General features: G+C 39.2%; 1 protein-coding gene across 6 annotated transcripts in view; it reads left to right on the top strand.

Annotated features, from left to right (window-relative positions):
- The window catches only part of ARAP2 (ArfGAP with RhoGAP domain, ankyrin repeat and PH domain 2), a 183,021-nt gene that overhangs the window by 30,289 nt on the left and 125,451 nt on the right, over window positions 1-27,281 (top strand). For all 6 annotated transcript variants that reach the window (XM_036245273.1, XM_036245290.1, XM_036245298.1 and 3 more), the window contains exons 7-8: window positions 12,127-12,196; window positions 25,973-26,093. In XM_036245273.1, coding sequence (XP_036101166.1) covers window positions 12,127-12,196; window positions 25,973-26,093 — 191 coding nt within the window. The remainder of the gene's footprint in view (window positions 1-12,126; window positions 12,197-25,972; window positions 26,094-27,281) is intronic.

The raw sequence follows: 27,281 nt of genomic DNA, 5'->3' as shown, positions 1-27,281 counted from the left end.
GCACCTGCTGTAAGTTTTTTAGATTTATATTTTTCTATTGTAGGGGAAGTACTTGAGTTTTCTGGCTTAATTTTTCTTTCTTCTGAATACCAGGAGGAATGGACATAGGAAAGTAAACAAAGGAGCTTGTTCTATCACCGAGAAATTTAAAAAAGATTTTCTCCATGATTACATTGCTATGACTGGAAAGAAATATGTGTAACTGGCCAAGAAACATGTATTTATTAGACCAGAATTAGAATTTGAATTTTTTCCTTTTCCTAATTAGACTCTGGCCATCATGAGGGTGTTTGAGATTAGTTAGACAAAGGGTGCCTGCCATTCCCTCTGCAGAGGTTACTGAGGTGGTTAACTCATGGTCACATGTCTCTGGTGCAGGTAACATTGATTTAGATGACATTCTGAATTCCAAGAGAAGGTTTTAGCAAACTTTTTCCATAAATGGTCAGATTGTGCATATTTTAATCTTCACAGCCATATATTTATGGGATATCAGCAGCTCAGCAGTTGTAGCATGAAAGCTGCCATAGAGAATAGGAAGCCACTGAACGAGGCTGTTTCAATAAAACTTTATTTATAAACACAGACAGTGGGCTAGATTTGACCTTCAGGGCATAGAGGCACAACACAGATTGTATGTTTGGCTAAAATCTTGCACCAGCTTCCTTCATCTCCCCTGGGCCCCAGACAGAGAACTGTAACCTGATAGATCACAAAATAGGGAAAGCATTTTCTATTACTCTGTTAAATATAGAAGTAATAAGAAGCAGGAGTCCTTCTCATGGACCTTTGCACTTGTCCTTTCTGCCTGGAATGGGCTTACCCAGAGGGCAACAGGGCTTATACCCTCCCTTCCTCAGCTTCTCGCTGTAATGTCTCCTTTGCTTTGAGGCCCTGAACACAGAGTTTAAAATGATCACCGCTCCTCCCTCCCCACCTCATTACTCCCTTAGTTACTATAGTTTTCTCTGTGGTGCTCTATACTAGATGATTTATTTATTTTATATATGCTCTGTGGGGACAGTGTCTTTTATTGGCTCTTGTTGACTGCGGTATCCCCAGCAGCTAGAATGTTGCCTGGAACACGGTAGATTCCCAACAATATTTATTGTTGAATGAATTTATAAAAATAACCTAGCATTAGACATATTTTTTTTCTTTAAAATTTTCTAAAACTTCTGGTTATTGTTATTTAAGATTGAACTCTGGACACGACTGAAAATCTGCAGGTACCGTTGATGATGCGGGTATATAGTTACCAGTCAGCGGCCTTTCAGTGTTGTTATAATTCTGTTTCCTCCTTAGAGACACTTACATGTGTTGTCAAAACACAGTTTAAAAACAAATAGCTACACTCAGTTATCCTTCTCCAAATATTGTTTGAAACTGTTCTCAGTCATGAGTGACATTAAACAAAATAATCAACGTCATAATCTGGATTTATTTCACATGATTGAGTATCTATTTGCTTTGAAATGGAAATGCCAGTTCTGAATTAATGAACAGTATGTAAAAACCATTAAATATTTAGTAAGAAAATAATTCTGAAACATTATGCAACTAAAGAAATACTGAAATATTTCCAGTTGAGCTTAAAGTATGAAATATATTTAAATAGTTGAATGATCTAATTATAATATAACTTGATACTATTGGCTTACAAAACTGTATGCAAGAAACTTGATAACATGTTGAACTTGGGTCTGTTATTAGTGTTTCAAAAATGGCAAGCAAATGAAAAACTGTGTTTTGAGGATAAAAACCAAATCTGTGCCCCGCCCATTTTCAAGCTGCAACTAATAAGCTCAAGTGTTTTAGCAAATCTAAATAGATGCAAATATGAAAGATTGGCTGTGATTTTTTTTTTTTTTTTAATCCTTACTCGAGGGTATTTTTTCCATTGCTTTTTCAGAGAGAGTGGAAGGGAGGGAACGAAGTGGGGGTGGGGAGGAAGCATAGATGTGAGGGAGACACATTGATTGGTTGCCTCCTTCATGTGTCCTGACCAGGGCTGGGGATCGAACCTGCAACCCAGGTACATGCCCTTGACTGGGAATTGAACCTGAGACCCTTTGGTGCAAGGGTTGATGCTCTAACCACTGAGCAACACTGTCCAGGGCAAAACTGGATATAATGTATTCTAGCATTTTCCAAATATGTAACTTGGAGGAAGAATCCTGTGAGTTGCTGTAAAGAAAAAAAGAACATGGTGCAATGTCTGTACCCCTTTATGGGAGATGCATGTATCAAAATATCCAAGAATATCTGCAATAAGGAAACACTTTTTAACTTTAACTTGCTGTTTTCTAAAGATGTTTGTGGGCTCAGCAAGACACACTGAGCATATTTATAAATACTGCACTATATCGTGAGGAACTCATATTTTACTTGACAAGTTGTTTTAGGACTTTATTACTTACTCAGCTAAATTCTTTTTTTTAAAAATCATTAATTTTTTCATTGTGGTTATGTGAGCGTGGGACAACAGAAGCTGAACACATGATGCTGATTCAGCAGTTTGAATATATACTGATATAAGAATTTATGGAGAAATACACAGATTAGTGAGATGTGTGTGTTCCCTGTCTTTTGTGTTCTTCCATTTCGTAAATTAAAAATAAAGCCAAAAAACAGAGTATAATGATGGTCTCCGGACAGGTCAGGTCCACAGAGCACAGAATCATGAGGTTACAGAGGATATGAGAAAACATTTCTTCAAAGACCTTATAGGAAGTAGCAGTACATTGGTCTTTGGAAAATGGATACATTTTTAACTGGCATTTTTAGATGAAATACTTCTCTGGATGGAAGGAGTAGAAGGGCACCGATGCAGGCGCTAGCAGGAGGTACTGCGGTCTGCGTGATGGATGGCACAGTCAGCTGAGGCTATTTTATGGAAGATGCAAGGTTGGGCACCAGGAAGAAGAAGGAAAAACTGCCAGTGACTTGTATGCTCTGGTTGGACAGAGGACTAGGGCAAAGGAAAAAGCCAGCGGTCAAATACCAAGCCAAGGTCAAAGCCCAGACAGTGCTTAGGAGTCAGATAACCCAGAAGCCAGTAACCCATATTAAATACAGGAATTCTAGAATTCCTGGTACTTTGGTATTGCACTTCCTGCTCAGAAATACTGATAAAATGTAGCTTTTTCATTTCTGGGAAGTTTCTTCAATTGTATTTTTGAATCCATTTTTGTGTTATTAACCTATATTTAATATGGAAAGCAGTTTCTTACTTTTGACTGTTCTTTTTATAATATACTATTATTGTTCCATGAATATAATATATTCTCTTATTATCTTTGAGGATATTGATTTTTTTTAAGCTTTCTTCTCCTGTAGAGTCTGTTTGTTTCCTTTTTGGAAGGGGTAAAAACCTTAGAGATGTTTTCCTCAAATATTATTTTGATACTCTTGGGCTGTTCGTTGTTGTTGGTTTTGTTGTTGTTGTTGTTGTTAATCCTCACCCAAGGATATTATTCCATTGGTTTTTTTAGATAGAGTGGAAGGGAGGGTGGGGGGGAGAGAGGAGGGAGAGAGAGAGGGGGGAGAGAGAGAGACAGAGAGAGAGAGAGATATCATGTGAAAGAGACACATCAGTTGGTTGCTTCCTGCACAATCCCAACCAGAGCCAGGGATAGAACCTGCAACCAAGGTACGTACCCTTCACTGGGAATTGAACCTGAGACCCTCGGTCCTCAGGCTGATGCTTTAACTGCTGAGCCAAATCGGCCAGGGTGGGATGTTTATTTTTAAAGTGAGATATTACAAAGCTGATTGGAACAGGCTCTGATGGGTTTTGCTATCTATTTTTCATAAGATGATCTTGCTAGATTTTTACTGATATGTTTCCTTGGAGACTCCTCACGCCAGATCTTTTAAATGAATTCCCTTGTTGCCCGACCAGTGTGGCTCAGCTGTTGAGTATCGACCCATGCACCAAGAGGTTGCCAGTTCAGTCAGGGCACATGCCTAGGTTGTGGGCCAGATCCCCAGTGGGGAGCATGCAGAAGGCAGCCAATCGATGCTGTTCTCTCTCATTGATGTTTCTCTCTCCCCCTTTCCCTTCTTCTCTCTCTAAAATCAAAAAAGAAAAACAATTAAATGAATTCCCTTCTTGAGGGTGGTAAGACTGGTAAACAACTTTTTGGGAACTTAGTGAAAGTGGGCTTTAAAAGCATAAATATTTATGACACAGACTTTCATTTGATTCTACTGTTTCTTCTTATTAAATTAAATTTATTGAGGTGACATTGGTTAATAAAATTATGTAGGTTTCAAGCGGACAGTTCTATACATCATCTGTGTATTGTATTGTGTATTCACCACTCAAAGTCAAACCTCCTTCCATCACCTTATATTTGACCCCTGTACCCTTTACTACTCCTCACGCCCCATCCCTCTGGTAATGACCACACTCTTGTCTGTGTTTATGAGTTTTTGTTTGTTTGTCGTTTGTTCATTTTTGGCTTTCAGTTTTATTTATTTTTTATTCTAACCTGAGGACATTTTTGCATTTATCTTCAGATAGAGTGGGAGGGAGGGGGGGGAAGAGAGAGAGAGAGAAACATCGATGTAAGAGAGACACATCGACTGCGTGCCACCCACACAACCCCAACCGGGGCTGGGGACAAACTGCAACTGAGGTACATGTCCTTAGCGGGAACTGAACCCAGGACTCTCCGGTCTGCAGGCTGACGCTCTAACCATTGAGCCAAACTGGCCAGGGCTGGCTTTCAGTTTTATATCCTACATATGAGTGAGATCATATGGTTCTTGACTTCTTCTGTGTGACTTATTTTGCTTAGTGTGATATTCTCAAGATCCATTCATGTTGCTGCAAATGGCAGTATTTCATCTTTTCTTATGACTGGTATTTCATTCCTTGTATGTACCATATCTTCTTAGTCTGATCATCTATCAAAAGACACTTGGTTGTTTCCTTGTCTTGGCCACCATGATTAAAGCTGTGATTCTAGTGTTCTTACTACTGTCCACTGCCTTTAGCCCTGAGTCTCCCAGAGAAGAACCCTGTGTGATCTTCTCCATGAAGAAATGTTGCTGTTCTGTTGAGGAGGAGGAGGAAGGGCAGTTCCCCAGCAGTGCAGAGGAGGGAGGGATACTGGGATGCAGTGATGAGGGTACAAATTTACCTCTTAAATTTCCTTTCAACAAATCTTTCTATCCTCAGCACCCCACTATCCTTTTAATATTTTTTTTATTGATTTTTTTTAGAGAGAGAGAGGAAGGAAGAGGGGGAGAGATAGAATCATTGATGAGCCAGAGAAGCATCAACATTGATCAGCTGCCTCCTGCACGCCTCCTGTTGGGGATTGAGCCCGCAACCTGAATGTGTGAATGTGTGCCCTGACCTGGAATCAAACCAGCAACCTCTTGGTGCATAGGTCGATGCTCAACCACTGAGCTACACCGCCTGGGCCACCCCACTATCCTTCATAGTTATTTCCAGAGTTACTTGGTGTCTCCACCTCCTGAGATTTTTCTGGGTAAATTTTGTGGGTAAATTGGTTTTCCTCTTATTGTGGTCAATTGCAAGCTTACCAGTCAGCTCTCTGAAGCCTCTTAGGGCAGTTCCTGTCCTTTCTTCTGCTTTCCTGATTTCTAAATATTACTACCATTGTCTGCTCTGATCAGTGTTGGTTTGTGGGTATTTATCTTTATTATTATCTTTTAATCCTTTGAGATTTGGGGAGTAGAGGTAAATGTAAGCTTTTAATCGGTCATTTTAACGAGAAGCTGGTTAAATGTTGGATTTTTTTTTTTAATCTTCACCTGAGGATATTTTTCCATTTATCTTCAGATAGAGTGGGACGGAGGACAGGAGGGAGGGAGAGAGAGAGAGAAAAACATCGATTCAAGAGAGACACATTGATTGGTTGCCCCCCTATATGACTTCAACCAGGGCCGGGAATGAATTGCAACCGAGGTACATGCCCTGGGCTGGAATTGAACCCGTGGCTCTTTGGTCCGTGGCCTGGTGTTCTAATCACTGAGCCAAACTGGCCAGAGCAATGTTGGATTTTTAAAAAATAGAGTATGGGTCCATAAAATAAAGAGGTGTGAATCCTCTAACATAGATTTTCATATATCATATCATGTAAGCAGTAAGCTCTTTGCAAGTCTTGTAAAAATTGGTAGTCACACATAAATAAATAGTCATGCTTTATTATTGACTTTCCAAAGTCCTTTTCATTAAAATTTTCATTAAATAATGTTTGTTTTTTGTTATTTTAAGAGTTAGGTATATCAGAGATGAAGCTGAGGTTTCACAGAATTATTGTTTTTTGTTTTATTGGTCCCAACTTACTTTGGTTTATATAATCTTGAAATGTCTCATTTTGGTTTGCTTAAAAGTGAGGAAATGAATTTTAGAATAGAAAAGTACTGGCATTTCATAGAAATGTAATAATTCCTTTGATCTGTATCTTTCAAACCCTTTATAGCTTATACTGCATCATTAAAAGCCTCATTCTTAAAAGAGTGGGTAAGGAAGGGGGCAGCTGGGAAGAGATAAACCAAAGAACTTCTATGCATATATGCATAACCAGGGGACACAGACAATAGTGTGGGGAAATCAGGAGCGGGGGGTGGGAGCAGGGAGGTCAATGGGGGAAAAAGAGGGGATATTCTGATAATGAACCAGGTTTAAGAGCACATAAACTAAAGGTTTTAATAACAACAACAACAACAACAACAATTTAGCTAAATAAAAAAAATGAGTGATTAGCTAAATAAAAATGTATACTTTGGGGAATTATAGTAGTTCCAAAACATACTGTGTCTGGTTAGGGTTAGAGCAGGGAATAAGATACAGTGTGCATATAACTCCATAGGATTGTGTAAATAAGGCTCATGAATCTGGTAAAGCATATTAGTGTCTTTGTTCTCAGCTATTTTGTAGAATGATTGAGAAGTACATTTGTGATGATTTAAGGACCATATTAATAAAAGTGATACATTTGACGTAGTGCCTTTGAGTTTCATTCCAGTTGGGTGATATTTAAAGGTGACAGTTTGGTAGCCTCTGACATTTTAAATTAGTATCATTGGTTAGCATGCTTGTTTAATTTTGGCTTTTTTTTTTTAAGCTGTAAGATGTAATCTTTAAAAAAAAATTCTGCTGGCATTTAGGAATGATATTAAACAGCAGGGCCTCTGTGAGAGCATTTAATAAATAGAGTTTTAATTGTTTGTATATGCAGTGTTGTTAAAGAATTTTTAAGATACACAAATTTGAGACAACAAAAACTGACATCAGGTGGTGAGGCTGTATTTATGAAAGCAGTTGAAACTTTAAACCACCTGCCCTACCAGAGCTCCAGGGAAGAATTTGTAGAAATCCGTTCACTAACACTGCACACGCCTTGTAAACTAGTCTAAAATAGCTTCTTAAAGAAATGTTTCCCTTCAGAACCCTAAAAACAAAATAGGATAAAACCTAGGCTAATGTGTTTCATGTTTGCCTTACCTGTTTTCCTGAAGGAATTGTTAAGGACTTTGCACAATTGAACTCACATATAAAAGGTAGAGGTCAAATGTTATTGCTGCCTAAGGGGATGCCCAGGGTTTTTTGCTATAAAATGTACCAGGGTCGGGTGTGAGTAGTGGTTAAGAAGAGTGCCTGGATTTGACTCCCATATATGCTCTTTACTACGCCTGTGACTCGGGCAAATGATTAAATCTACCAGTGCCTCTGTGCCTTCATCTGTAATATGGGAATAATACGATTTCTTCTCTGGTTGTTTGGAGGGTTAAATGAAAGAATATTTGTGTATGGCAGGCAGCAGTGCCTAGAACAAAGCACCATGGTAGTGTTTGCGGCTTTTTATTACCAAGAATATTGAGTCAGATTAATTGTTATTTGACTAAGGCTTTAATATCTCTTCTCTGTAACAATTCATAATTATTTCAGATCTAGTTTGTGTTGTGTGATAATTAGTGACATTGCATTTTATACCTTGCCTTTTTTTTTTATCCTCACCCGAGGACATTTTTTCACTTTTTGTTCAGATAGAGTGGGAGGGAGAGAGAGGAAGAGAGACATAGAGATCCATCGACGTGAAAGGGACACATTGAGTGGCTGCCACCCGCACGACCAACCAGGGCCAGGGACAAACTGCAACCGAGGTACACATCCTTAGCGGGAACTGAACCCGGGTTTCTCCGGACTGAGCCACACCGGCCAGGGTTATACCTTGCCTTTTTTTTTTTTTTTTTTTAAACACACACACTCCATTTAAACTGATTCTCTCAAGGGTGCATTTTTGAAAAAAATCCTCCTTTTATCATCACAGTGGGAGGGAAGGAGAGAGAGAAACATCAATGTGAGAGAGACACATCAACTGGTTGCTTCCCACAGGACCCAAACCAGGGCCGGGGACCAAACCACAATCGAGGTACGTGCCCTTGACTGGAATCCAACCCGCGACTCATTGGTCCATGGGCCGATGCTCCAACCACTGAGCCAAACTGGCCATGGCGTCTTTTTTTTTTTTTAATGTTCGCTAAACAAATTCAGCTATTAAAAGACATTTAAGGGTAAGGTGTAACTTAAATCAGATAAAATATTTAAAGTACTTTAACAATCTCTCGTTGTGTGTAGTAGATTAATTCTACATAATTCCGGTGGAACTAGTTGCCTGATATCTACTAGACTTTTATAAATATATGAGAGAAACATTTAACCCTTGCTCAGAAAAGATAATTCTTAAAAATCTAGTGTTCAGCAATATTTATGTATTGATTTACAATTGTACATTGAACCCTGGCTGGTATGGCTCTGTGCTTAGAGTGCTGGCCCGAGGACCAAAGGGTCTCAGGTCTGATTCCCAGTCAAGGATGCGTCCCTAGGTTGCAGGTTCCATCCCCGGCCCTGGTCGGGGTTGTGCAGGAGGCAACCAGTTGATGTGTCTCGCTCACATTGATGTTTCTCTCTCTCTCCCCCTTCCATTCTATTTAAAAATCAATGGAAAAATATTCTTGGATGAGGATTTACAATAAATAAATAAATAAATAAAATTGTATATTGATATTTAGAAACACATTCTTCTCACACTATCTTTTTTAATATTTAGTTGAAATTTTTATTAATTTGTAGGGATTATCAATATTAAATAGAAATTTTCATTTGGTATAAAGAGGATTAATACTTTGAAAGAAGATTTAAGTGTAAGTTCTTTAATTAACCCGTTATTAGAAGTCGGTATTGAAGTTCACATGCATAAAATAGCTAATTGAATGCTGACACGTTTAAAGAGTAAAATAGGTTGTTTATGTAAAGTTAGTTTGAGAAACATCTTAAATTGATTAGCTTGATTTTAAATAGGAAAGTAACAAGTGAATATATTTCAAATGAATATATTTAAAATGTTTAACTCTAAAATATATTTTAAAACTATCTGGAAATTGATTATCTTTTTATGTTTTCTGTAGGGTCTAATTTTTCTTTAATAACAAGGTAGTATTACAAAGCTTTTATATGGTCATACAAAAATCTGATCTTTAGTATTTGAAAAAAGCAAAAAAAAAAAGAGAAAACTTAAAGGTGAAATATTTTAGTAGTATTTATTTTCTCTATATAAAATGCAAATTGGAGTGTTTTTCAGTGAAAAATAGATTCATTAGTTATTTGTTAGGCACATTTTATGTGCTGGAAACCATGGCAGTTGCTGGTTTTATGTTGATAAACAAAACAGAAATCATTTCTATAGTCAAATATCTAAATATCTATCATGGGAGATGGATGAAGCAAAACAAATATATAATTTCAAAATCTGTGAAGTCTGATTCAAGAAATGGAGCTACAGGTGACCTGAAGTCTCTGTCTGGTAGTCAGGGATGAGTGGGGCAGCGACTTTTTAAGCTGTGACCCAGGGATGAGGAGCCAGCCACAGAGTCATGTCACTGATTCATTCAACAAATTCTTTTTTTTAGTGCCCTCTTTGTCTCTGTGTTAGTTGCTGGTTGTACCGTAGAGAATGAAACATTCTTGAACTTTGTCCTTGTAAAGCATAAGGGCTGGTGTGGGAGGCGGTTGTTAAGCACATAGACAAATATATTTAAAATGGGAGCTTGTGTTAAGAGCTATGAGGAAAAGGAGAGGGTGCTTCGAGGGAGAATAGATTTGTGATCTGCCTTGAACTGGATTTTCTGGAGAGGAATGTCTGTGTAGGTGGTATAGGTGAAATTCGAAGGAGGAGCAGTTAGCAAAGGGAATGGGTAGATAATGCAAGGTCTGAGGCCTTTATCTCCCATAGATGTTGATTATTTATCATAAAATATAAGATTATAAGTTACTGAGCTTTATTTTACTCCCATTTACAGTGTAAGGCCGGTAGGGCTCCAAACAAATCTTGGTTTACGGAATTACTGCTGAGGTCCTGTGGAAAAATGTATATTAACCTGCTTTTGAGTATGACAGAGATCACCATGCAATGGGTGTGAAGTGATTTTGTTCAATGAGTTATTGTTGTGTGTTTGCTCAGTATTTCTTTCTTCCTTTATTTTTATTTATTTATTTTTATCCTCACCTGAGGACATTTTTGCATTTATCTTCAGATAGAGCGGGAGGAAGAGAGAGAGAGAAACATCGATGTGAGAGATACACATCAACTGGCTGCCATCCACACGACCCCAGCTGGGGCTGGGGACAAACTGCAACTGAGGTATGTGCCCTTAGTGGGAACCGAACCCGGGACTCTCTGGTCTGTGAGCCGATGCTCTGACCGCTGAGCCAAACCAGCCAGAGCTATTTCTTTATTTTTTAATTTTAAAGCTGAGAACTTTAAAGAACCCTTGGATTGGTGAAAGAAGTGAAAACCAGATCTTTGTAACACTGTTGGGTGTTGCAATGTTAGGAAAACCTATTGCAGACCCAGAGAAGTTAAAAAGAAGCAGAAAGAAGAGGGAATCAAATGGAAAGAGGGCTGGGTACGTAGTTGTGGATACCTGATTCCAAGGTCTTCACATGTTCCTATTACTTCGTAGTTCAGTGCTTGTATGTGAACATATCTGCACTGATGAACTTTCAAACTTTTCTCCATTGGATCCAAATTTCTCTAATTTTATCGTAAGCTGAATAAATTGGCTAAGGATGAATGTGGGAGGCTTGCTAAGTAATAGATGTGTGGTGTTCAGGAAAAAATTCTCTACACATTCTGAAGCTTTTCTATCATTAAATCTGAAAACCACAGAAGATTATGCCAATTGCTTGTCTTAAACATGTCAGAACAGCGCAAAAGGAAAAGGCAGACAGTTGTTTTTCCTAGTTTTTTAGAGGTGGCTTTAAAAAAAAAAGTTAGTTTTCTTATCTGTGTTAAAGGCTAAAAGTGTCTGGATTGTGTCAGTCCACACCGAGAGACACGCAGGGAGGAGTAGACATTCAAAACCTCTAGGATGGTCTGTCTGCAGGAAAGGAGACGAAGACCAAGCAGAACGAAAAAGCCCAAGTAGAAATGTTTTTTTTTTTCTTTTCCTTCATATAGCCAGGGCAAGTTTTTTCTCTTTTCAGCCTAACTAGGAAATGTGTGGTTACATTATTTTGCTTTGTTTCTCATGTTAGTAACCATTGTAAATGACATTTGTGTTTCGTATGATTCTTTTTCAGAAAAAGTTAATGATTGTAAATGATTCTGTATTTAGAGTGGGCTTTTTCAGATTATTTGATCAAAATTAAATTATTTACCTATGTAAATCCAATTGACAAACCTTTGTCGTTTTAGCAAAATATTATTCATTTTCTAAAGCAAAAAATTAAGGTGGAATGCATGTTTGAAGCTTAATGAGGGATGAAAGTTATGGTAACTCTATTCAGTGAAGTGGTACTTTGATAGTGTGTTGAACAACACTTTGTTCACACTCAGTGGTACAAATGTGGATGACAACACTGTTAACAGTGTCATTGTTTTAAGTACCTGTGTCCGCTGATTAGAAAGCACTATCATACATATTTTTTCCCCTTTGTGTACCATTGCCAAACTGGACATTGTCATAGCCTATTGTTTTCTACACTGCATTGGGAATGTACTCAATGCAGTTACATTACAAATGTATTTCAAGTTCAAGTTCATGGTACTTAAATGTAAAATAACAATTTCATATGTTTTACAGAAAACGCATGTTTCAGAAGAGATGGGTGAAATTTGATGGCTTTAGCATTTCTTATTACAATAATGAAAAGGTATGTACATTTTACAGTTTTCAAAGATTACTTTATACATACTAAGTATACTTCAAGAAACTAAGCATGTGATATTTAACAGTTATTTATGGAGTATCTTCAACAGCCTCCAGGATTTGCTGTGAGCAATATGCAGATGAATAAGGAAATGCCTCTCATCTAGAGAGCACTTAGGAGTGTCTGCAAAGTGACAGCACATAGGGGATGGCAAAGCCGGAGAGGTTACTTTGTATTCTGGAAGGGCCTGTGGAAGAGCCAAGGAAGGCTCCTTGCATGAAATTTCATTGGTACGGGTCTTGAAGAAAGGAATGTTTGTACATAGAGAAACTAGGGAAACAGGACTTGCTAGCAGAGAGAACAAAGATGCCCAGATGGGAAACCCATTCTATTATGGATGTGGTTTTCTCTGATTGGGGAATAGAGTACATTAAGGAGACTTATATGAAGCCGAAAAGGATGTTTGGACTTAGAACTCATTGAAAATCTTGAAGTTATGTGAGAGTGTTATAATAGTCTTTAGATAATTGAGTATTCGTTGACGTGGTATTGTTTTGATCATATCCTTCTCATTAGGTATGAGAATGTCTTTATTCTTGGGAGGGTGAAATATTTAGGAGGGAAGTGTCATTATGTCTACAAATGTTTTTCGAAATTTATCTCTCTGTGTGTGTGTATACATACACCCCCCACACACACATTTGCACAAATGCACAGTTTGATAAAACCAAAATTGAAGATGTTAACAATTATCAAATATAGTGGGTGTTCATTATACTAATATTTCAACTTCTCTGTTTGAAAATTAATTCCCTTAAGAAGTTGGAATTAATAAATACACCATATTTCAGTTACTTAAAATCAGAATTTTATAGTCTTAACTATATCCATTCTTTTAACATTTCACACTTACATTTAACCCTTACCACATTCTCTTATTTATAGTTTATAATGTAACATTATTTTTCCATTATGTAGAAACTTCCACTGTCTTACATTGGTGATATTTGTAGTTTGAATAGACATTTATATTCCCTTTCATATACAGTACTGAGTCTTCAGTGCTGCAAGGCAGGAGAGTATATGCTCTTAGAAAGTAACACATTGCATGCTACAACACTAAGAATAATAGAAGGTTTACACAAGTGTTAATTGTTTGATTTCACTTTGCAGTGATCCAGATAAAGCATCAAGGTTTAAACACACCTCTTGAAAGTTTGGATGAATATTTATTAGTAGCTTGTTTTCTGCCTTAGCTATGGTTTTTAGTTTGCTTGTGCATTTGAATGTTGAGACACTTCTCTGTGCCTAGACTCTTGCAATGTATCTGATGGAATCTGACCCCTAACTTCCTTCAGCACCTGTGCTCTTCTCTGGTCTGATTGAAATGAGGAGGAAAACTATTCAGGAATGAGACAGGCTGCCTTGCCACGAAGCTCTGGTGGTGGTGGTACCATTATTGCCATTTGGGGGAGAGAATTTCTAGTATCCGTCCACCTGGGCTCACTCTGTCCTTTGAAAGCCCATCTGCGTGCCTATTACCTGTTTAAATATTGATACAATAAAATGGATGCAACCTTGTTTCGAAATGAGATAAAAAGTTTGTGTTAAAATGAATGATCACAAATCCTTTAACGTCAAATTTAAAAAAAAGTCAAGTTGTTTTCTGTGGATTTACCTTGGCAAAAAACAAAACATTGGGATGAATATTTTCTTTTTTTTAAATTAATTAATTTTGAATTTTTATTTTTTTAAAATTATTTTTATTACAGATGTTTCTCTTTTTTCTTCTATTGACACCTTCCTCCCACCCCATCCCCGGCATTGTTGTCTATGTCCATTGGTTATGCATACATGCATATAAGTTCTGTGGTTTGTCTCGCCCCCTCCCCTGCACCCTCTTCTGAGGTTTGTCAGTCTGTACCCTACTTCTTTGTCTCTGGGTCTATTTTGTTGTCAGTTTGTTTTGTTCATTATATTCCACAAATAAGTGAGATCATGTGATATTTGTCTTTCTCCAATTGGCTTGTTTAACTTAGGATAATACTTTTCAGCTTCCTCCTTATGGTCTCAAAGGATAAGAGATCCTTCTTACAGCAGCATGGTATTCCACTGTTTACATGTACCACAGCTTTTTTATCCACTAATCTATTGATGGACATTTGGGCTGTTCCCAGATCTTAGCTATTGTAAATAGTGCTGCTATGAACATGGGGGTACATATATTCTTTCTGATTGGTGTTTCAGGCTTCTTAGGGTATATTTCCAGAAGTGGAATCACCGGGTCAAATGGCAGTTCAATTTTTAACTTTTTGAGGTAACACCATATTGTTTTCCATAGTGGCTGCACCAGTCTGCATTCCCACCATCAGTGTACTAGAGTCCCCTTTTCTCCACACCCTCGCCAGCACTTGTTTGATGATTCGTTGATGGCAGCCATTCTTACAGGTGTGAGGTGATACCTCATTGTTTTAATTTGCATCTTTCTGATGATTAGTGATGTTGAGCTTTTATTCATATTTCTCTTGGCCATTTGTATGTCCTGTTTGGAGAGGTGTCTCTTTAGGTCCTCTACCCATTTTTTTTTTTTTTATCTTCACCCGAGGACATTTTTCCATTTTTTGTTTGGAGAGAGAGGAAGAGAGAGTGAGAGCGAGCGAGCGAGTGAAACATTGACGTGAAAGGGACACATCGAGTGGCTGCCACCCTCATGACCAACCAGGGCCGGGGACAAACTGCAACTGAGGCACGAGCCCTTAGTGGTAACCGAACCCGGGTCTCTCTGGACCGCAGGCCGACACTGTAACCACTGGGCCAAACTGGCCAGGACCTTCTGCCCACTTTTAAATTGGGCTCTTTGTCTTCCTTTTGTTGAGTTGTATGAGTACTCTCTATATGTTTGAAATTAACCCCTTATCTGATGTATTGTTGACAGTTATGCACTCCCATATAGTGGGTTCTCTTTCCATTTTGATGGTTGTTTCTTTTGCTATGCAGAAGCTTTTTAGTTTGATGTAGTCCCATGTATTCATTTTTTCATTTGTTTCTCTTGGCTTAGGCGTTGTATCACTGAAAATTCTGCTGCGTGTGATGTCTGAGATTTTGTTGCCTACATTTTCTTCTAGGATTTTTATGGATTCACAAGTCACATTTAAGTCTTTTATCCATTTTGAGTTTATTCTTATGTATGGTGGAAGTTGGTGGTCTAGCTTCATTTTTTACATGTAGCTGTCCAATTTTTCCAACACCATCTATTGAAGAGGCTGTCTTGACTCCACTGTATGCTCTTGCCACCTTTTTCAAATATTAATTGAGCATATTGTCTTGGGTCTATTTCTGAGTTCTCTGTTCTGTTCCATTGATCTTTATGCCTGTTCTTGTTCCAGTACCAGGCTGTTTTGATTACAGTGGCTTTGTAGTATAACCTGATAGCTGGTATTGTGATTCCTCTTACTTTGTTCTTCTTTTTCAAGATTACTATGGCTATTTGGGGTCTTTTTTGGTTACATGTAAACTTTTGAAGTATTTGTTTTAGTTATGTGAAATATGTCATTGGTATTTTTTTTTCTTCCATTTTTTGCACAGATAGAGTGGGAGGGAGAGAGAGGAAGAGAGAGAGAGAGAGAGAAACATCGACTTGAAAGGGACACATCGAGTGGCTGCCACCCGCATGACCAGCCAGGGCCGGGGACAAACTGCAACCGAGGTACATGCCCTTAACAGGAACCGAACCCGGGTCTCTCTGGACCGCAGGCCGATGCTCTAACCGCTGAGCCAAACCGGCCAGGGCTGTCATTGGTATTTTGATGGGGATTGCATTGAATCTATAGATGGCTTTGGGTAGTATGGACATTTTAATGATGTTAATTCTTCCAATCTATGAACATGGTATATGCTTCTACTTTTAAAATACCTTCCTCTGTTTCTTTTTTCATTGACTTGTAGTTTTCTGTGAAGAGGTCTTTCACTTTGGCTAAGTTTATTTCTAGGTATCCTAATTTTTTTGCCACAATATAAATGGGATTTTTTTTTTTAGTTTCTCTTTCTGTGAGTGCATTGTTGGTGTATAAGAATGCTGTTGACTTCTTGACGTTAATTTTGTATCCTGATACTTTGCCAAATTCATTTATTAAGTCTAGTAGATTTTTGATGGAGTCTTTAGGGTTTTCTATGTACAATACCATACCATCTGCAAATAATGACAGTTTCACTTCCTCCTTTCCAATTTGGATCCCTTTTATTTTTTTCTTCATATCTAATTGCTTTGGCTAAGACTTCCAGTACTACGTTAAATAAGATGGCAAAAGTGGGCATTCCTGTCTTGTTCCTGTTCTTAAGGGAAATGCTTTTAGTTTTTGCCCATTGAATATGATGCTGGCTATAGGTTTTTCATATATGACCTTTATTATGTCGAAATATGATCCCTCTATTCCCACATTGCTGAGTGCTTTTATTAGAAATGGGTGCTGGATATTGTAGAATGCTTTTCCAGCATCTATTGATAAGAATATATGGTTTTTATTTTTCATTTTGTTTATGTGGTGTATCACATTTATTGATTTGCAAATATTGTACCATCCTTGCAACCCTGGGATGAATCCCACTTTGTCATGATGAATACTTTTTTTAATGTATTGCTGGATCCAATTTGCTAATGTTTTGTTAAGGATTTTGGCATCTTTGTTCATCAGGGATATTGGCCTGTAGTTTTCTTTCTTTGTAGTATCTTTTTTTTTCCTCTCTTTTTTAAATTTTTTTTAATTTTTATTTATTTATTTATTTTTTTATCCTCACCCGAGGACATTTTCCCATTTTTTGTTCAGGTAGAGTGTGGGGGAGAGAGAGGAACAGAGAGAGAGAGAGAGAGAGAAACATCGATGTGAAAGGGACACATCGAGTGGCTGCCACCCGCACAACCAACCAGGGCTGGGGACAAACTGCAACCGAGGTACATGCCCTTAGCGGGAACCGAACCCAGGTCTCGCAGGACCGCAGGCCGACGCTCTAACCGCTGAGCCAAACTGGCCAGGGCTCTTTGTAGTATCTTTATCCAGTTTTGGAATTAGGATTATGCTGGCCTCATAAAATGAGATTGGAAGTCTCCCGTCTTCTTGGATTTTTGCAACAGTTTGAGAAAAATGGGTATTTGATCTTTGAATGTTTGGTAAAATTCCCCCGTGAAGCCATCATGGCCTGGGTTTTTGTTTGCTGGGAGTTTCTTAATTACATCTTCAATTTCCTTAGTTGTTATTGGTCTGTTCAAGTTTTCTATCTTTTCCCAGTTCAGTTTTGGGAGACTATGTGTTTCTAGAAATTTGTCCATTTCACCTAGACTGTCCAATTTGTTAGGTTACAAGTGTTCATGGTTTTTTTGAAGATCCTTTGTTTTTCTGTGCTGTCAGTTATTACTGCTCCTCTTTCATTTCTGATTTTCTGTATTTGGGTCCTCTCTTTTTGTTTCTTGGTGAGTCTGGCTTAAGGTCCACCAATCTTTTTTATCTTTTCAAAGAACCAGCTCTTTGTTTCATTGATCTTTTGAATTGTTTTTGTTTGTTTGTTTGTTTTTAGTCTCTATGTTGTTTATTTCTGTTCTGAACTTTACTATTTATTTCTTTCTACTTGCTCTGGGTTTTTCTTTTTGTTTACTTTCTAGTTCTTTAAGTTGTAGGGTTAGAAAGTCAGTTAGGGATTTTTCTTGTTTCTTGAGGTAGGCCTGTAGTGCTATGAACTTCCCTCTTAGGACTGCTTTCACTGTACTCATAGATTTTGTGTTGTGTGTTCATTTTCATTGGTTTCCAGGAAGTATTTATTTATTTATTTTATTATTATTGTTTTTTAATCCTCACCAAGGATATTTTTGCATTTATCTTCAGATAGGGGGGAGGGAGAGAGGGAAGAAGAGAGAGAGAGAAACATCAATGTGAGAGAGACACATTGACTTGCTGCCACCCACACACTTCCAGCTGGGGCCAGGGATGAACTGCAATCGAGGTGCATGTCCTTAGTGGGAACCGAACCCGGGACTCTCTGGTCCGCAGGCCAATGCTCTAACTGCTGAGCCAAACCAACCAGGGCTCTAGGGAGTTTTTAATTTCTTCCTTGATCTTCTTCGTAACCCATTCATTATTTAATAACATGGTATTTAACCTCCAAGTGTTTGACTGTTTTTATGTGTTTGTGTTGTAATTGAATTCTAGTTTCATGCCATTGTGATCTGAGAAGATGCTTGATATGATTTCAGTCTTCTTGAATTTGTAGAGACTTATCTTATGTCCTAACATGTGGTCTATATTTTAGAATGTCTTGTGTGCACTTAAGAAGAATGTATATTCTGCAGCTTTGGAGTGAAATGTTCTGTAAATATCAATTAAGTGCAACTGATCTAGTTCATCACTTAAGGACTCTATGTCCTTGTTAATTTTTTGTTTAGAAGATCTATCCAGTGGTGTCAGTGGGGTTTTGATGTCGCCCACTATGATTGTATTGTTCAGAAGTTTTAAAATATTTTCATGCTCCCATATTTGGTGCGTATATGTTGTTGTTGGATTAATCCTTTTAATATTATGTAGTGACCTTCTTTGTCTCTTAATATGGTCCTCATTTTGCAGTCTGTCTTATCAGATATGAGCATTACTACACCAGCTTTTTTTTCATTTTCATTTGCTTGGAAAATTTTTTTTATCCTTTTACTTTCATCCTTTGTGAGCCTTTTGTTGTGAAGTGGGTCTCTTGTAGACAGCATATATATGGGTTGTGTTTTATTTTATTGTCACCCAAGGTCATTTTTTTTTTTCCATTTATCTTCAGATAGAGTGGGAGGCAGAGAGGGAGGAAGAGAGAGAGAGAAATATTGATGTGAGAGAGACACATCGAGTGGTTGCCACCCACACAGGCCCAGCTGGGACCGGGGACAAACTGTAACTGAGGTACATGCCCTTAGTGGGAACTGAACCTGGGACTCTCTGGTCCACAGGGCAGTACTTTAACCACTGAGCAAAACGGGCCAGGGCTGGGTTGTGTTTTCTTATCCAATCAGCTACCCTATTTCTTTTGATTGGAGCATTTAAGCCATTTACGTTTAAGGTTATTACTGATAGATACTTATTAGTTGCCATTTTTATTTTATGCCTGTGTTCCCCTCTCACTTTCTCTCTCTCTCTGTTCCTTCTTATAATAGTCCCTTCAGCATTTCTTGCAGTGATGGTTTGGTGGTGGTAAATTTCTTTAGTTTTTTTTTTTTTTATCTGTGAGGCTCTTTAATTCTCCTTCAATTTTGAATGATAGCCTTGCTGGATAGAGTGGTCTTGGATTCAGACCCTTGCATTTCATTACTTTGTATACTTCATGCCACTCCCTTCTGGCCTGCAGTGTGTCTATTGAGAAATCTGCTGACAGTCTAATGGGAGCCCCCTTGTAGGTAACTTTCTGTCTCTCTCTTGCTTCCTTTAAGACTCTTTCTTTGTCTTTAATGTTTGCCATTTTTATTATGATGAGTCTAGCTGTGGGTCTTTTTGGGTTCATCTTGCTTGGGACTCTCTGTGTTTCCTGGACTTGTGTGATTTTTTTTTCCTTCACCAGTTTAGGGAAGTTTTCTGTCATTATTTCTTCAAACAGGTTCTCTATTCCTTTCTCTGATTCTTCTCCTTCCGGTACCCCTATAATGCGAATGTTGTTACATTTTGTATTGTCCCACAGCTCCCTTAACTTTCCTTTGCGTTTTTGAAAAAATTTCCATTTGCTGCTCTATTTGAGTGTTTTTCTCTACCTTGTCGTCTAAGTTACTGATTTGGTCTTTAGCTTCTTCTAATCTACTATTAAACCCTTCTAAGGTATTTTTCATAACAGCTATGTCATTCTTTATTTCCCCTTGATTTTTATGCATAGCTTCTACCTCTTTTTTTAAGCTGAAGTAGTTCCTAGTGAGCTCTTCAGAATTCTTATTAAGTTGCTTGTAGTTCTCACCAAATTGTTTGAGCACCCTTAAAATCATTGCTTTGAATTCTTTATCTGACAAATTGCTTTCTTTCATTTCCTGTCGTTCCTTTTCAGTGATTCCTCTTTTTCTTTCATTTGGGTGTTGTTTCTTTGTCTCAACATTTTAGCAATCTGATAGTTCTAGGCCTGGTGAGGGAAGCTGGAATGTGTAGACAGGTTGGTGTGTATCGAATTAGGCTGCTGTGCCTCTCAGACTGTTTGGTGTAAGGTGCCTCTTTTGTGATGTGAGTCCTGGAGGATTGACAACAGGTGGCTGGTATTGGTCTGTCATGCAGGTATTGGCTCCCCGAATTTTGCTGCTGCGTGGGATGGGGCATCGATCCTTTTCAGCCTCTGCTGATGCCACTGGGGATAGGTCTCAGCTGCCGATCTGTACTGCTGCTGCCTGGGGTGCATGGGTCCTTCTGGTATGGTCCTGGGGTGTATGGGGTCCTGCTGGCATGCTGATGGGGTACTCTGCTTCCTGGTGTGGCTCAGCTCCTGATCAGTTGCTGCTGGTTTGCACTGCTACTGCTGCTGCTGCTGTCAGGGGCTGCTCTCTGGTCCCAATCCTCTGCTGCTATGGGGGGCTGAGGATGCTCTGCTCTGGGACTTTGCTGCTGCCATAGAGGGGCTCCACTCCAAATCTGCTGCTGTAGTTGTCAGGGGAAGTTCTCAGCTGCCTTAGTCTTGCTGCTGCTTGGGCTAGGGCACTGCTCCTGATCAGCCTCTGCTGATGTCACTGGGGATGGGTCTCAGCTGCCAGTCTGTGCTACTGCTGCCTGGGGATGGATGTCTGCTCCCAAGCCTCTGCAGCTGAGGGTGTGTCTAAGCTCCCGAGCCTCAGCTGCTGTGGGGCTCCACTCCCGACCAGTCACTGCTGCTGTGGAGGAAGGTGCTGGGCTCCCATCAGGCTGCTGCTGTGAAGGATGGTGCTCGGCTCCCGACTGGTTGTGGCTACTGCAGCAGGCACCTCGCTAGTGCCACTACTGTGTGCTAGTCCACGTTGACCCAGTGAGGTCCACTGGTCCGATGGTGCAAGTTGCTCTGGTGGACTCAGGTCGCTCGGCCCTAGCCTCGCTCTGCTTCCTCCTCCTAGGGAAGACCAGGGATCTTCCAAAATGGCAGGGCTTCCCACTGTGCAGGGGGAAGCTCGCTGATGGGCTGCTTACCGCGGTAGCTGGCTGCTTTCTGTCCACAGCCCAGGAACCCTCTGCCCCGCGTCTCTGCACTGCTCCAGGTTGGTTGTCCACACTCACGCCCACTCACACTGTCTCACACACTTGCTCAGTCTCTCACACACTCACCCCCCCTCTGCCTCCCTCTGGTCCTGCCTGCTGCTATCTTCCGGATGGATATTTTCTAATAGAAGACAGTGTTTGTTTAGGCCTTTCTGGTAAAAGTGGTGGACTGGGAAGAGGGTATTTTTTTTTAATTGACTTTTAGAGAGAGAGAGAGAGAGAGAGAGAGAGAGAGAGAGAAAGAGAGAAGAAAGAGAGAGAGACAGACAGACATCTGTGTGAAAGAAACATCATTTGGCTGCCTCCTGCATGCCCCCTGTCAGGGATCGAGCCTGCAACTCAGGTACGTACTCTGACCGGGAATCAAACAGGAACCTCTCAGTGCAAGGGACAGTGCCCAACTAACTGAGCCACGCCAGCCAGGTGGGAAGAGGATACTTCAAGGCCAGGGAACAGAAGGCACAGGTGCAGCCTTTGCCGCTGTGTCAGCAGGTGTGCGGTTTTAGTGGTCATGTGCGCCGGGCAGGTGGGCTTTCATTGTGTAAATGTGGCCTGTGGACATGTAGTTGGGCTTCTGGAGGCAGTGTGCAGAGCTGCCTGTTTCCCTGCTTCCCTTCCACTTTCCTCAGCGCTGCTCAATCATGGCTCTGCGAGGACTTTTCATTGTGTTACTGAAAATGGCAACATCCCAATAGCCTTGATATCTTATCACCTGCCAAGAATTCGAGCTCACCCCCATTCTCACTCAGCTGTGGGCAGAATTGCCCTGTGGTCGTTTCATTGTCTGAAAGTGGTAGATAAATGACAGACTTGACCTAGATATCTGTGTGTTACAGGCTCAGGGGATGCTTTAAAATTTCTTTCCTTAAGGAAAATTTTACACTCTGAAAAACATAGTCATTTTGAGCCTGTTATCATTGAGTTGTTGTTTTTTCTCTATTGTCTTTATTGTGTTCGTTTGAAGAGAAAGGTAAAATCAGCTCAACAGTGTTAAAATTTAGGAGATTTATTATGTAATCATCTCATGATAGATTATAAATGAACCATTAGAGAAACTACAACTTCCTCAGGTTAAAGCGACACAGTATTTAGCTTGTTAAGTACATTTTGATCACTTCTGGAGAATTGTTTTTCTATTACTGTTCTATAAATACTTGTTAAATATAAGCTAATTACTATAGGCATGTAGGTGAGTTGTTATTTTTTTAAAGGACTTGTTTTTTAATCTCTTTAAAAGAGATTTGGAGGGCCCGGCTGGTGTGGCTCAGTGGATTGAACATCGTTGTCCCATGGACTGAGCTGAACGGTCTGCATTCGATTCCTGGTTAGGGCACATGCCTGGGTTATGGGCTCGATCCCCAGTAGGGGGCATGCAGGAGGCAGCCGATCCATGTTTTTCTTTCACATCAATGTTTCTCTCTCTCTCTCTCTAAAATATCAATAAAAACGTATTTAAAAAAAAAAAAGAGTGGGAATTTTACTCTCCATAACTGCGCCCCCCCAAAAAAGAGATTTGGAGAAAGGAAAAGAATCTTCTTGATTTTTTTTTTTGTGGTAGGCACACAATGCTACTTGATTTTTCTATACTGAAAAATGGGTTAATGGTTAATGGGTTAACATTTTACTCAACTAATAGTTACTTATCTCACTACAAATATTATTGTATAAGCTCCTCTTAATTCTTAGGCAAACTACAATTTGAGAATGGATCACCTAAGGGATAAAGAGTAAGTTTTGCACATTGTAGCTTTCTGTTTAGTCTCAGCCCCTTCCAGCTAGAGAGGCCCTCACCCCGTCCCCCAGGTGCTGTGCCCTTTCCCAGGTCTTAGGTTGTCCCCCCAGTCCTGGAGCACATAGTGATCTAGCATTGTTGGTATTGCCACTGTAACCCATTTATTGAGTTTCGCTGGTACAGTGAGTCATTTCATTTATTTCTTGGCAATGACCTTTTCAGCAGTGTCTGGACACACACGGTGGGACACTGGAGCATGTATTTTCCTTTTTTCACGTCCGTGGTTTTGCTCTTTCCTCTCAACCTTCCTGGCCATTGTCCTCCATCAAAATCCTGTGTGAATGTCAAGACCCATTTTTTCACCCTCCTCTGTGAATCTTTTATTTTCTCTGTAACATGACATACAAGATGCAAGGAAAGTGAGAGGGAAAAGAGGCTGGAAGTCGGGAGGCGGAGCGGCTGTGGGACTCAGGCGTTCGTTCTCCAGGAGTAGGCTCTGCAGGCCCATGCTGTGTAAAGGAGGGATTTAGAAAAATCTTTAAAATGAGCTGTCAGAGTTCGATATAATTGTGACTGGACATTGAATTCATTCAGTCAGAAAATGGTTACACAATACTGATTATGTGAATGGTGGTGAGGAATACAGTCTATCGGGGGAGACTGTATTCACCAAATGATCATAGAGTAAATATAAAAATCTTCATTTAAGTTGTATTTAGTAATTGTTATAAAGGAAAAGTACTGGTTGCTATTAGCTTAGATTAGGGTAATCTGCCTGGGTAAGGATGAGGGACAGAGAGAAGAGGCTGGTCAGAAAGGCTTTCTTCAGAAGCATATCATATGTTGAAACATGAACATTTTAGAAGCATCCTTCACTGTGTGAAGTTGGGGATGAAAAACAGTCCTTATGAAATAATCCAGACAGAAAAGGTGAAGTACCATGTGATATCACGTATGCGGGATATAAAACTGAAAGCAACAAATGAACAAACAAGATGAACAAAACCTTGTAGACACAGACAGCAGTGTGGTGGTTACCAGAGGGAAGGGGGGTGCGGGTAGTAAAGGGTAGAGGGGGTCAAATATATGGTGATTGAAGAAGGTTTGACTGGGTGGTGGGCACACAATGCAACATGTAGGTCATTTTTCATAGAATTGTACCCTTGAGACCTACATGATCCTGTTAACCAATGTCACCCCAATACATTTAATTTAACAATACATGTAAAAGTAAAACACTCCTTGCAGAATAAACCGAGTATGCAAAGGCACTGGATTGGGCAGAAACACCGTGTCTAGTGGACCTCAAGAAGGTTAATGTGACTGAGGTGCAAGTGGCAGGAGACAAGTTGACACGGTAGCTGAAGGGAGAGCCCCAAGTCAGCGCAGGCCCGAGACTGTTCCTTTAAGACTGGCTACAAGAGTAACATTTGAATGGATAGATCTAGAGGGAGGGTACATTTTTGAGGAGATAACTTGCGTTTTGAAACTTGAGGTGCTGATGGGACAGTTCTGTGCACTGTCGATGACTGGAAATATGGGAGTGGAGATGGCTGAAATGGATAAGGAAAGAAGGGGGCGGGCTTTAGAATTCTCTGCATACAATTGGTTGTTGGAATAGCAAGAAGAGATTTTCTTTCGTAAGGAAGGACGGTTTTTAAAAAAAGGAAAATAATGAGAAGAATAAGTTACTTTGTAATTACTCATTTTTCGACATCCCTCTCCTTTTTCCGAGAGGTTGCCCACTCTTCCTAAATCCCAGTTCAGATATGACTTTCCATTTTGGTGGGGTTTTGATGGATGCATAAAAGGATGGGAGATTGGAGCAGAGGCTGTAGAGAAGAAGAAGCTGTCAGAAAACAGGAAAAGACCATGATGGCATAATGTATCTTCTCAGCTAGCAGAGGAGAAGCCTCCCAAGGGGGATGCCATGTTGCTGAGAGTGACTGTGCCTTACTTGACTGTCCTGTATCTGTCTGTGATGTATGGCAGTTTACCCCTGGGGGGAATATGACCTTGGCTTCTCTACGTGGAATGGTTTAGTATATTCTTCTGGACTTTTCTTGCCAGCACAGGACCCAGAAAACATTATACCCTTAGTAAATAGCTGAATTTGTGGGGTGGTCATTATACCGAATGGTTAGAGAGGGTCCTGGTAAATGAAAACAGAGTTATCAAGAGTCTTAAGAATGACCCTCTTGAGCAAAATTATGATCTGTATATATCAATTGCAGACAGCTACATCCATATTTTTTCATTCTTTTGTCATTGGGGAATAAAAAGTAAGGTGATACAGTTGTGAGAGTAGATGGTCATCATCAGAGCATTGAGTAATATGAAAAATTGATAATCCAGCAGTTTGGTTTCTTAGATATATTCTTGTCGTTCATAATATGTAAGAGCAGTCGCTTTGAAATGGTTTAGTTACAGTACCTGTTACGGCCAGCAGATGCCTGCAAACACCATGGAATCATTTTGTCCAGATTGTTTTAAAGAACATACTGCTGTTTTTTGGAGCTGTGTGTGTGTGTGTATACACACATACATATATATTACTGACCTAGAATACTTGTTTGTGTTTGATTCTTTGCCTTTTAATTCTAGATATAGAGACGATTGAAGACATTTTACATGAAAGGAACATATAATATTTTCTTTTCTGGGAATATTAAGTATGTATGAGGCTATATACTGTTTAGATGTCATTTAGAGCTTAGATTGAAATCGTGAAAGAGAAGCACTTGGTCATGTGTGCCATTCTTTTTTCCCCAGTAAGGTCAAGAGAATTTTAATCTGCCTTCTTTTGTGTTTCTTTTTTTCTAACCAATATAGGAGAAGTTTTCAAAAGGAATAATTCCCCTTTCTGCTATATCTGCAGTACGAGTTCAAAGAGACAACAAATTTGAGGTTGTTACAACACAAAGAACTTTTGTTTTTAAAGTAGAAAAAGAAGGTAAGATTATTTCTGTACCCCTATAAAAACACTCACAGATATTTATTAATTTTTGACCATTCAGATTAATACACCAGTCAAGCTAGAAATGTTAAAAATCTTTAAATATGTTACCTTTAAATAATTTACCTTTTGTATTAATTTTTTGAATGCCATAGACAAGTTGACAAGTATTTATTCACTGTTCTTACATGCAGCTAATACTTAGTGAGAATCTAAGTGTTGAGAACTCTTCTAAATTCTGGATACATAGTGGTGAAAAAAGTAGACAGTCATCTCCGCTCTTATAGATAATAATGCAAAATAGTTATTTAATATGCAAAGTCAATTTTTCTAACTAATAAAGGTTGGTTTTACGGCAGGTTTTACTGAACACACAGGCATGGTAATCATCCAACAGGTTTTGCAGCATCTTTTCTTTTTCCTGAATCTTTTCACCTGCATCATCTGCTATGGGTCATGTGATAGTGAAATTGATCGAAAGATGGTTTGGGGATGGAGTCCAAACCTTTAAACCTTTTCTGATGTTTTGGGTGGTGGAGAGGGAGGGACGGCCAGGGGAGTTAAAAGTTTTCTGTTGTGTATTTTGACTGACTGCCAATACTGTCATTACTAATAAACGTCACTACTTTAAAATAATATGGGTAAGGTCATCTTGATGAATTAAATAGCACTTTAACTTATTTTAAAGCCCACTATTAGTATAGATTATAACTCAACTATGTTAACTGCTTGGTACTTAACTATTTGAATAGTGGTGATATGGAAAACTTACTTGATGTGTGCCAGATGATCAAAATGCTTCATTTTCACAGAAGTTTTATGATGTATGTAGGTATTATAGTTATTCCATTTTACACATATGAGCACCCACCTTTTATAAGCAACAGTGTTAACTATTATGGAGCAATATTTATCCTTCTGAAACTGCTAGATTTCTAGAACATACTCTTGAGCATGGCATGTAGAAAACATTCAGTAAATATTATCTGTTCCTAGAAAGCTTCCTGTATAGCTTGGGATAATCAGTAACTGAGTGAGTCCAGCTGCGTTGACACTGGAGCAGCTTTTGTCCAACTGACTCAGTATCCACTTGTGAGATCAACTTAGTGGTTTCTGATGGAACCCCCAAAAAGTTTCCCCCAATCCAAACAAAGACCCTAACAAACATAAAAGAGAGTGAGAAAC

The sequence above is a fragment of the Molossus molossus genome, unplaced genomic scaffold (assembly GCF_014108415.1).
Source record: "Molossus molossus isolate mMolMol1 unplaced genomic scaffold, mMolMol1.p scaffold_m16_p_1, whole genome shotgun sequence".
NCBI lineage: Eukaryota > Metazoa > Chordata > Mammalia > Chiroptera > Molossidae > Molossus > Molossus molossus.
This window is presented reverse-complemented; position numbering and strand designations above follow the sequence as displayed.